The sequence below is a fragment of the Cimex lectularius genome, unplaced genomic scaffold (genome assembly GCF_000648675.2).
Source record: "Cimex lectularius strain Harlan isolate CLEC.00 unplaced genomic scaffold, Clec_2.1 scaffold3, whole genome shotgun sequence".
NCBI lineage: Eukaryota > Metazoa > Arthropoda > Insecta > Hemiptera > Cimicidae > Cimex > Cimex lectularius.
The window spans coordinates 1,902,047-1,914,855 of NW_019392688.1; the positions used below are offsets into that span (position 1 = coordinate 1,902,047).

General features: G+C 36.6%; 1 protein-coding gene across 10 annotated transcripts in view; it reads right to left on the reverse strand.

Annotated features, from left to right (window-relative positions):
• LOC106662175 (rho GTPase-activating protein 21-A) overlaps positions 1 to 12,809 on the reverse strand; it is a 218,089-nt gene that overhangs the window by 32,097 nt on the left and 173,183 nt on the right. For all 10 annotated transcript variants that reach the window (XM_014386031.2, XM_014386030.2, XM_014386028.2 and 7 more), the window contains 2 exons: positions 10,628 to 10,709; positions 10,469 to 10,561 (listed from right to left, as the gene is read on the reverse strand). In XM_014386031.2, the coding sequence (XP_014241517.1) occupies positions 10,469 to 10,561; positions 10,628 to 10,709 (175 nt within the window). The remainder of the gene's footprint in view (positions 1 to 10,468; positions 10,562 to 10,627; positions 10,710 to 12,809) is intronic.

The following is a 12,809-nucleotide window of genomic DNA, read 5'->3' on the forward strand; positions in this document are numbered from 1 at the left end:
CAGTGAGCGTAATTATTATTTATGTAAATTGAACGATTTCAGGAATGTACGATTCCTTTGGCAAAGTTGCTTTCTACTTTTTTCCATCCGGTTTAGAGAAACTTTTCTTCAAATGAATTTAATGTTTAATTTTAATGAAATAAAACTTTTAGGATATCAATTTTTTAAATATTTTGATTGGAATAAATACAGAGAGAGGCAAAAACTGGCCACCCTTAATATTTTTAATTACTTCTTAGACAATCCTCCTTTGATTATCTTGCAACAATATTTGGTCCGTTTTTTAACGGATTAGAGGTAAATAAAACACAGATAAAATCTCCCAGTTGTGTTTACATAAATCTTTGAATAGTCAATCTCTTCTTTATTAGTTTTTCTGTAGAGATTCTTTCTAATTCTCCTTTTTATGTAAGGTCTTGGTTGAGGTGAAAAAGCTAGTGTCACGAACGGGATTCGAACCAACGACCTTCGGCTCAATATGCCGCTGCTTTAAACATAAATAGATTAATTCTTTCTAACGTTCCGGTAGTTTGAATTTTTTTAGGTTGTACCATTTTTAAGTTTCGAATTTATTTGAGTTTTAAGTGTTACGGATTGGGTTAGAATCATAGTATTGCTGAAAGAAGGAAGACATGAAGCGTAATGGCCAAGGTGGTTAATATCCCAGAACAACCCTTTTTAAAAATATAGTTCCTACTCACAGTAAGTTGTTTTCAACGATCCTGATTTCGAGCTTTTAGCTCATCAGCTTGTAGAACTCCTTCAACCTGATGATGAGCTAAAAGCTCGAAATCTGGTCGTTGAAAACAACTTACTGTGAGTAGGAACTATCTTTTTTAAAAAGGATTGAACACCGCATTCACTCCACCATTCGTCATTTCTACTCCCAGAACAACTGTCCCAAGGGTGTTCCATAGCTTCCAAGATACTAGAGGTGGCTCAAGAAGGCATGGATCACCATCGTGTCACATCTCAGAGAGAGGATGTTTTATTGTTTCGAATGTACTCCTACTACTGTAATTCGACATCGAAATCAAGCGATGACTTTAACAAGTCAGAAATGTTAATATCACTTTACACACTGTAATTTTCAGTAGCTGGATTACGTGCGAGAAGGGTCATCCTACAAGACAATTTAAGACCAATTGTTGTCTAAGAACATAAGACTCCAAGCAGTTAGCATAAACAAGGTACCAACCGTATATAATAAAATAAAGCTAGCGAATCGCCATAAAGAAGACCTGGTCATTGTACAGAAATGACAGAACTGGCCAAAGGGTGATCTGTCTCCATATGGGTCAGAAGACATCACACGTTTAAAATCGCGGCTATCACAAGACGTTCTTATAAATTTAGTATTTGCTATACATATTTAGTACTATTTATTTCCTCGTGTACTGTATTTCATAACTTTTTTATTATTCGTAACACTGTAACAAAATTTTTACCAAATATTCACGAAAGTGTGCTATTTCAGCGCTATTTTGGATTGATCGAATAGTATTATTGGCACAATAGACAACTTCGACTTATAGGTAAATACCGTTTGACCGTATGTCACAGTACACAGCGGGTTTTTGTTACACTTGAGGTAGCCGGGTAGAATATTAATAATTTCACTGTTTTAAAAATGAAAGAATAACACGAGCGAACGCTCCGGGCGTAGTTGCGTAAGATTTCTCAATTTTATTTTAACCACTTTCAAAGTTACAGAGCATATAGAATAATTGGTTCGCCACGCCGCAAATCCTCCTGAGAAGGAAGTTGTTAACGAATGTTTTATCGTTAACAGAATATTCAGAATTGTTTATGAGTAAAATTTAACAGGTTTTATATGGCTGTCCCAGAAGAAAGGGGAATTTTTAACTTTTCTTTGTTTTTACTGTGTTCAACTTATATTTTATATTTGGTGTACGATCAATCCCTATATATCATATCCTATATCAATATACCTCAAAGTTTTAAAAAAACGGCAAAAAATTAAAAATGCCAGAATTTGGGTTTCTATCACGTCGAAAAGATGCAAAAATAGATCGAGTATGGGTCAACACCATCCCCAATAGAACAAAATGTTACATGACATTCATTCGATCCTGCTTTGACCACCTTTTTTGTTTATTCTTTTTTCTATTTTTTCCAAGCCGGCGCCCCACAAGGGAGCATTCTTAGTCCCATCCTTTATATAATTTCTACTGCTGTCCTTCCTATACACCCTAATACCATCATCACTACCTATTCGGACGATACCGCAATTTTTGTTCTTTAACTCGAATCCTATCCAAGCTGCCTCCAACATCCAAGAACACATTGAGCTTATCGAAAACTGGTGGAAAAATTGGAGGACAAGACTGAATGAATAAAAATGTACTCAGTGTACGTTCACATTGATAAAAAGTCATCCTCTCCATTGTACAACAACAACAACAAAGAGATACCGACTTCATTGAAAAATGCTGGGTTTGGGTTTCTCTCACGTCAAAAAGATGCAAAAATAGATCAAGTATGGGTTAACCCCCCATCCCAAAAGAACAAAATGTTAGATGACATTTAATTCGATCCTGCTTTGACACCTTTTTGGTTTATTCCTCTCGGATTATTTTTACCAAGCCGGCGCCCCACAAGGGAGCATTCTTAGTCCCATCCTTTATATAATTTCTACTGCTGTCCTTCCTATACACCCTAATACCATCATCACCACGTAGGCGGACAATACCGCAATTTTTTCCTCTAAACTCGAATTCTATCCAAGCTACCTCCAACATCCAAGAACACCTTGAGCTTATCGAAGACAGGTGTAAAAATTGGAGGACGAGATTGAATGAGTAAAAATGTACTCAGTGTACGTTCACATTGAGAAAACAGTCTTCCCCTCCATTGTACAACACCAAAGAGATACTTACTTTATTGAAAATCGCTGGATTTGGGTTTCTCTCACGTCAAAAAGATGCAAAAATAAATCATGCACGACCATCGGTCAGTAGTCATGTTCATTTTCTGCCTAGAAATTTTTAAAAATTTGATGAAAAAACAATACGATCTGGTGGTCCAGACAACCGACCTAATGTTTCAATACAGGCTGTGAACAAATTCAAATAGGCTGAATAAGAAATTCTTGCATATCTTTAGCTATTCTCCTCATTCTGTCACTTTTTTTAAAGGGATATAATTATCATATGTGCCACCCAAATAGTTATACAAATTAAGCTGCAATTTATACAATATTTGATTAAACAAAATCGAAAATGAATGTTGTCTTAAAAAGCTGAATCAGATGGAAGTAAGAAAAGATAAAATAAACATGATTTAGGGCGAGTGTACAAAGGAAACAATATTATCTGAGGTCAGAAGGCACCTCTCTCCTGAAATTATGAAACGTTAAGAAACAAAATGGAAAGTTTATCTTGTACGAGTCATAAGTATGAAATTAAATACGAGGATTAGTTAATCGACGGGAGGAAGCCATAGAAGATAGTCGTACTTTGAAAGGGTTGCAGACCGAAAGGAAATACAAATAATAAACAGCGTTGGCTTGAAAGAGTCGCACTTTATAAATTGGAATGTCAACGTCAATACTCTGTTATAATAATAGTTATGGACTAATTATAAGATTGTGAAAGGTGGGTTGACGTCGGGACGGGTTTAGAATTCCATTGCCTAGACAATAAGTTGACCGAGTCTGAATATTAATAGAAGTGCGATTCGCCGGGAGAATTCTTAAGACGCCTCGGACCATATAGCGTAGCGACGTCCCCGTGGGTATTTGGCCCGTTTCCTGCAGAAAGATTCGATGGTCGCCGGTCGGTTTAAGACGTTGACCGGGTTTTTCGGCAAACAGGGCCGTGAAATCGAAAAAAAAGATATCATAGACTGAGTGAAAACGGCCTATGTGCTCCCGGTCATCAACTAGAACTATGGCGTAACAAAAGAAACCCTATCGGGTTCACTTTCGTGTTTAGTAGGACTTTCTGAACCGTGGGCCCTTTCGCGATTGGATGAACTTAAAAATTCTACAATTCAAAACGATAATCCTTATATTTGTTTCGTTTTAATATGAAATGTCACATTTAATTCAACAGCACAATCAGAAAAAACTGAAGGGCCACTGAAGAGACCGAAAGAGACAACCCGTTGGTTCTTAATAATCTGTTTTCTTCTACTTCTTGAGTAATTGAGTAAAATAGGGCGGAATATCTGGTTAGGACACGGCGAGAACAACCCACCGTAAAGATTTCTAGAGAGACGAACGCGTATCCAGCGTAGATAACGACCGATTCTTTCCCAGGGGCACAAGAAAATTGCACGATTGTTTCGTACTTTCGATCGGTAATGCACTTGGGCTCGATACACCCGGCGGGCCTTTTGGGGTAAAACTTCCATTCTGCGTGTATAATTTTATTGTGAGCGAACAATTGCGGACGACGGGCTGAACTATCTCATCATATCGTCACAGGATTCGGTTGTAAAATTGTTCACATACGATAGTCATGAGGACACGCAATTACCAGCCCAAATCTTTGCATCACACTGCCCCACGATATTTCTAAGTATGAAACTTCTAAGCTGACAATACAATCATTCTTCTAACTCTAATCAGCGAGGATTGTTTCTATTCCCCAAGACCAACGTGTGTCACAGGTCGGAAAATGACCGAACACCAAAGTCTGGTTTCCGCTAGAGGTTTTTCGTTTTCGTACATAACAGAGTCATGCAGAGGAACTCTTCTTGCCAAAAAAACTGTAACAACGATCAGAGGATCCAAGCCCATCTGCCATTAAATCAATAATTTCTGCAAGAAATGATTAGCTGAGTGCGAAAACAATGGTATCTCTCAAGGAAGATACCTGTTGGAATGCTGATAGATCCAGGACGCAAGAGGGTTCAGGGGGCTAAAATTAAGTTGTAGGAGCTCATGAGGATGCCGATATCTTTCAAGCCGGACTAAGCATAACGATGGATCCAAGAGGCAAGAAGGTTCAGGGGTAGGAGTACATGGGTACAAAATCAGGTCATAAGATCATATAGGATTTTACACCGAACGCAAGAGGGTTCAGGGAGCTACAAAATCAAGTTACAGGACCACATGGGTTGTATACCGATATTTTTCAAGCCGGACTAGGCATGACGATGGATCCAGGACGCAAGAAGGTTCAGGAGTGGGAGTATTTGGGTACAAATCAGGTCATAAGATCATATAGGATTTCACACCATATTTTTTTTCAAATTGGACTAGTTTATAGCGATGGATCCAGAACGTAAGAGGGTTAAGGGGCTACAAAATCAGGTTATAGGAGCTCATAGGTTATATACCGATATCTTTCAAGCCGGACTAGGTATAACTATGGATCCAGGACGCAAGAAGGTTCCGGGGGAGGAGTACTTGGGTATAAAATCAGGTCATAAGATCATATAGGATTTTACACCATATTTTTACAAATTGGACTAGTGTATAGCGATGGATCCAGAACGTAAGAGGGTTCAAGGCTACAAAGTCAAATTATAGGAGGGAGCTCATAGGAGCTAATCAGGTCATACCGATAACTTTCAAGCCGGACTACGTTACGAAGGATCCAGGTCGCAAGAAGGTTCAGGGGTAGGAGTACTTAGGTACAAAATCAGGTCATAAGATCTTGTAAGATTTTACACCATATTTTTTCAAACTGGACTAGTTTAGAGCGATGGATCCAAAACGTAAGAGGGTTAATGAGCTTCAAAATCAGGTTATAGGAGCTCATTGGTTGTATACCGATATCTTTCAAGGCGGAGTAGGTTACGATGGATCCACGGCGCAAGAAGGTCAGGGGTAGGAGTATTTGGTTACAAAATCAGGTCATAAGATCATATAGGATTTTACACCGAACGCAAGAGAGTTCAGGGGGCTACAAAATCAAATTATAGGACCACATGGGTTGTATCGATATCTTTCAAGGCGGACTAGGACTAACGATGGATCCAGGACGCAAAAAGGTTGAGGGGTAGAAAGCATTTGGCTACAGGATGAAGTTATAGCTCATGCGATATACCGATATCTTTAAAGTCAGACGGTATACCGATGGATCCTGCAAGCAATTAAGTCCGGAGGCAAAAACATGAAGTTAAGGAAGGAAGTCATGGGACTGTATACCAATATATTTCAAGTCGAACTAGTTATACCGATGGATACAAGACGCAAAAGGTTCCAAGAGCAGTAGTATTTGGCTACAAATTGACACAACTGTCATATCATACAGCTAAGCAGCCATCATAGCACTGAACTCGAACGTCTCAGCTCAGATTCTGAATTGCAAGAGTAGACGAAATAAATTAGGTACATAGAGTCAAAGTCTGTTAGGTTCAAGGATACACCTGAGTTGAAAGTTACGAAGACACAAGGATCCGAGAATTGCTTTCATTCATCAAATAAAGAAGGATGAGACACTGCATTATCAAGAAGGATCCGCATTAGACAAATACTGGGTGAGATTCAGCAAAAAGGAGATGTAAGCGAAAAGCGTGGAAAAGTCTATGGTGCTATTTTGGAAAGAATATGTTTATAAATTAATTTAAAAATGGACAAAGGTTGATTGGCGATTATGTAGATAGCTATTGTAAACTGATAAAGACGTTAGTAGCAATGTTATCAACAATAGAAAAATACTAAATTTCAGTTAGTTAATCTTTATGTAAGGTATTTGTTGAGATAAAAAAGTCAGTGTCACGAGCGGGTGACATCTCCCTTTCTTCCACTGTGATCTATAAGATTTATTGACGAACTGACCTACTAATCAATTAATTATACACAATTTTTAAGATATGAAAAATTTGTGTCACAGATGGGTTTCGAACACACGACTTTCGACTTCATTAATAAAAAGTGTTTCTATATGAAATCAAAATTTGCTTACAACTGGAATAAAATCAGGGAGTCGAAATGAGAAGTTTGTGGCATGGGCAATCGAAGTCACGTTAGCTCAAGTGGTAGAGCAGCGGCGTATTTAGCCGAAGGTAGTGGGTTCGAATCCCGCTCGTGACACTGACGTTTTTATCTCATCCAATACTTTACATAAAGATTAATTAACTGAAAGAAGTTATTTGGTCAACTGGACCACGGAAAAAATACTAAATTTACTAATATTTCTTGTTTGTTCTCTGGCACGAAACAATGCCTCTTTTTCAAACTGACCCAATCTTTCGTTTTTTGATAAATCTGCAAGGAATTAACGGATTGTACAAAAACGGTTAAATGCCATTAGTGAAGTTTCTCAATGACTTAATTTCGAAATAAATTCCATAGCGTAGAACGACTTTCGTTTCCGTTCGTTCCATGATCAATCAAACCGTAAACAATTTAAATCCGACACAAGCAGCGTACCCGTTCTCCTAGCCACTGAACACATTTAAAAACGGAAGTTTTTCTCGTAGTTACGCAAGAGCAAGCCGAATAACGAGAGTACAAAGGAAATTAATTGACTCTGCTTAGTAACATATGGAATTTATATTGAGGAATCAATTTTCCTTTTCTTACAGTCGACACTTTCCCTTTCGTGTACAGAATGTTTTTTTTTTTTTTTTTAAATAAAATATTTTCCAGTCTAATTTGACGAAACCGTGCCTGATCCTAGATTCCACATAAGGTAGACAATGGAGTCGGCCTGTGGAAGTAAGTAGAATGAAAGTTATGACCGCTCTTAACAATCTTTTGGATGCGTTTCTCACAGACTATAAAAATGGGTGAAAGTAAGAAATTGGACAAAAACACACTCATACGAGATTTGTAATTTAGCCTTTTCTATAATTGTTTTCTTCTATGATTCAGCTATTTCTACACTGAGCTTATTACGAATATGACTGTCATATCATCACTACACGACTGGGCAAAATCTTGAATAACTTCAGTGTCTTGACGGAAAGACATGCATCCAACTTATTTCCTCTTATAAGATTAAGGTCTGAGGATGAACCTGAAGTTTGGTCATCCCGATCATTTTAATCTATTTTCGCTGGACGAAAGAACAAAAATTATAGAAGTGGAAGGTGTGAACTAAACATTAAGCCTTTCTATGTGGAAATAGGCGAAATTGTTCGTCAGGACGTGAGGAAAGAAAAGCGATTTTGCAACGGGTTTCGTTGTCGTAAGTCCGCCGCTTCCCGTTTTCGTAAGCAGGAAATCAAATAATTGTTTTAAGCACGATTTTCATCGCGCTCGATATAATAAAGGTCGCCTACGCTCTATTTACCCGAGTACAAATGCCAGAATGTTATAGTAACTCATTCTTGAGATGAATGTTTTCGAGAGGGAAAACGATTTATTCGAAAGGGAATTAATAAACAATAAGCCAGGACGACAATTATTCTAGTTTGATCGTGGCCGATCATTTTAGATTGTCAGACGTGCTTCGGCTTCTAGTCATCTTCAGTTCTGTGTCGGCGGGGTGATGAACCTCTAATTTGGTCGTTTTTGATCAAATTTGGCGTTTCGGTTTCTCTCCATCTACACAGACTAAAACTGTGAAGAAATCATCATTACTTCATCACCCGTAGACGCATCACTGAAGCTAGCGAGCAGCCGAAACGGATGACAAAAGTATTGGACAAAGTAGCTCCCTCCTTGACACCTACTACTGATTATTATCCTACTTTCATAGGTGTACAGTTAAGTATTAACAGTCAGTCACACTATTTAAGTCTATTCCTGAAGGGGTTCCTCACGGCAGTGTTTTAAGACTAGCTCAAACCGATAAGTCCACAAATGCCTAATTCACAGTCGTCTTACATCCAATAACCTAGCATTTCTTCAAGTAGAATATAACTACGATCAACTACTCATCAAATTACAATAAATTGTTGATAAAAACGTAGAAAATGGAGAATCAAAGGTGACAATAGTCCCACCAGGAGGCTGACGTTAGTTCTTCTCCGAGAAGACAATGTGCCCCTGCTACAATAGCCCATTGGACGAATACAACGCCAAGAAAGGAAGGTCATGCCTGCATGGTTAAGGTCTAAACTGTTTTTTTTTTTCATCCAGTGATTAAATTGTCGCCTTTGTTCCTAAAGGAGATCATTATGATAACATTACAATTTAACAATTAAATTTGGTGGGCGGTATGTTGTGGCCAACAATGTTAAAATTTGTATACCATGGGTTTATGTTTTGTTTTTTTACCTCTGGTCTATGATCAGGGGCTAGCCATTAGTCTCAAGAGAACTTTCCAAGTATCAACCGGTGTGAACGTAAATCCCTTTACTGTGCAAGGTGTCTACCCTTCAGTTTGGGTAACCAGGTAATTCATACCCGTCGTGACATCTGCCTTAGATGAAATCTACCCTTGTGAAGGCATATTTATCGAACTGTTCCAGGAGTCAGAAGAGGGATACTAATCTTCCCGCTTGAATCTGTTTTTCCTACTATAATAGAATTATACAGTCCAGGTTGTACAAGTAGAAAATTTCGTAATTTTGCTGCATTGTGGTTCAGTATTTTGTATTATTTTAACAGTTCACAAGTGGTTTGTGCCCAAAATACTAATTTTTTAAAGCAAAGTTGTTGAGAATTCAGGGGAGATTTGTAATATATTGCTATTGCTATAATAATTATGATCCTTCAGATTAATACACAACATTTTAAGTAATAAAAACAATAATCGATGATTTAACGTCTAAAAAAAATGAGTTTACATGGGCAGATTTGGCACGAACTTTTCCACTTGAAATGAAACCAAACTGCATTTTATCACGCACTGGCCATTTTGACCAGTGTGGACATATATAACTAAAATTCAATATTGGCCTGTCAATTTTAATTTTTTTTTAAACTTAATTGCTGATATTTTTTGCTGGCATTGAAATTTCAATTTCAGTCTCAGGTTTTACTATTTTATGGAGTTTTTCTAGCCAAAGAAATATTTGATTATTTATTAAAGTGTTAGTAGATAATAGTCTGCAATAATTAAAAAAAAAAATGCCACTTTTTAACTGGATATGCTATGTATATATAAGATATAAACTTTTGCATTTGATGCATTTTGAACTTAAGTGTGTAGGAAAAGTTGACGAGATTTTTTTGAAAAGAAAGTCATGCGTTTAATTGATTAGAAGGCAAGTTTATGAATTTACTCATCTTTCACAATAATAAAAGACCCCATATTGAAAATAATAAATCAATATATTTGATATAGAAAAATGTGAATTTTGAAGATCTGGACTCAATAATAAACAACTTCATTAACGATGATGTAAGCATGTACAACTTGATACATGTATATCAATGACTCAATAATTATTACGTATGCGAGTTGTTTTGAAAAAAAAAAAGACCATTACAATACCACCTGGGTGAGACCCATATAAAAAGTATTGTTTTTAACCGCGGGGTTCATTAGGGCCGTTGTTTTAATCGCTTTCTCTTTAAACTCCATTGATCCTTTTCAAAGATTGATCTGGCCTGATTCTCTTTAAATATACTACTTGAAAGAAATAAAATAAAAATTACCTCTGAATTAGCATCCTTCTTGTCGCGGAATATGTACAGCACCTCGGACCTCACAATGGCCCAAACCGTCCTCCACGACCTGTCAGAAGCTTTCTGCAGAAAATTTGTTTTCATTAGTACAAAATTCAGTCGTTTTCATTGATTTATTGTTTCAATTACCTTTCCATCGATTTGTGTGAGCTTGTAATACAATGGACCTTCTATAGTGGCTTCTTGATCTTTCTGAGGAACAGCCACAACACTAGAACAGAATAGGTTAAATTTAACTCAACTACACAATTAAAACGGCCGTTTTCTTTCCAAGTACGGAAATTGCTTAAAAAACAATAAGTGCAAAATATTTTGAAGAGAAAAGTTAATAATCAATTGTATTCATAAACAAAAAATATCTAAATTCAAACTACACAAGTGCAAAACAACACAATGGTAACAATGAAATATAAAATAAATAAACTACAGAAAAATTAGTAATTTTTAGCTATTTACAACAAAGAAAGCGAATGAAATATTAAAACAAAAGGTGGAAAGATCCAAAGAGTATAATTGCACAGACTAGTGATAAATTAACCCACATCACCAGTTAGATTAATATTACAGAATATAAAATTAAATTATAGTTTGAAACAAATTTATATTAAAAAAAAAAAAAAAAAAAAAAATACATTACAGGAATAAGTTAAGGTACAATCAAGCTAGTGGTTTAAAAAAAAGTTCTTTCTTTATCTATGAATCGTTGACCTCAACTTGTAGAATTGCTTGGAATTATGAGTAGTGTGGATACAATGGTGATAGATTTGATTTGTATTTAATGCTCAACTGACTGATGATGACGACCAACCTAGAAATCTATCATAATATGGTTTGCCAATAAAAATATTTTCATTCTAGACTGTCACTAAATTAATATTAAAAAATACTTAAATCCACTAATTTCGTGGTCCCCTTGACCAATTAATAAATTACGATTAATTAAGGTTTTTAGTTGAGATAAAAAAGTCAATGGCACGAGCGGGATTCTAACCCACGATCTTCAGCTAGATACGCCGCTGCTCTACCACTTGAGCTATCGTGACCTCGATCCACTCGGACATCAACTTCCTATCTCAACCCCACCTTATAGCTTTCCCTCCTTTTTGCCATTTTTCAAATGTCGTGTAATCGGATTGGATTCTTGATGACAAATGAAATAGCCATGGAGAGCTTTAGTGAAGTATACTTCACTTTAAATCATTAAAGGTTGACTTTTTTATCTCAACTAAAAACCTTAATTAATTGTAATTTATTAATTGGTCAAGCGAGCCACGAAATTAGTGAATTTAATGATTTAAAATGAATATACTTCACTAAAGCTCTCCGTGGTCATTTCATTTGTTGTCGAGAATCCAATCCGATTACACGACATTTGAAAAATGGCAAAAAGGAGGGAAAATTCAAAAGGTGGGATTGAGATGGGAAGTTAGTGTTCGAGTGGATTGAAGTCACGATAGCTCAAGTGATAGAGCAGTGGCGTATCTAGCCGAAGATCGTGGGTACGAATCCCACTCACGCCATTAAAAAATAAAAGAAACGCTTAGTTGACATGTATAGGATTCAAATATATTTTAAACTCGTTTTTGGTTAACAACTTGTCAATATATCAGCTTGTAGCTTGTTCATTTCTCATCAGTTTGGGTTTCCCATACTCGCTGTTTTTGTCTGACAAGACTGTCTTTTGCACTTTGGCTTTTCGTTTGCCATATCCAGTGGCGGTTAGTGTATCAATATAGAAAAAATGCAAAAAAGTAGTGAGAAGGAGGTCAAAATGATTAGAACCAACCAAAATACCCGCACTAATTCATCTCGCTGCTGATCCCAATAAAAAAACCCCATATAATTGCTTAGCTTGTTTTGATATGATATATATCAGACTATAAAATAAGTCCGTTGCATTTTTTAATTGTAAATTCAATGAAAATTTCACCATTTCATTGAATTTATGTTCTCTTCAATGTGTTTTGTAGTCCCCAAGTGGAGTAAAATGTTTTTTTTTAAAGGTTTTTAGGGCCTGGAATAAATGAAAATTTGAAGGTGCAACGTCAAATGAATACTAGATAATGGTCGGTAGAGTAGTACATCCCAGCCAGTAATTTCTGCCATCTGCAAAGATAGATGGGGTGAGCGTTGTCTCGACTGATAACAATCCATTTGTAATTAGCTAATGCTGGTAATTTTGGCCAATTTATGACTAATTGTTTTAATTGTATGCAGTATACTCTAGAATCAACGGTTTGGTTGGGCAAAAGAGGCTCGCAATAAATGGACAAACACATTCAGCTGATCTCAGTCGGGGTGATGTCTTGTC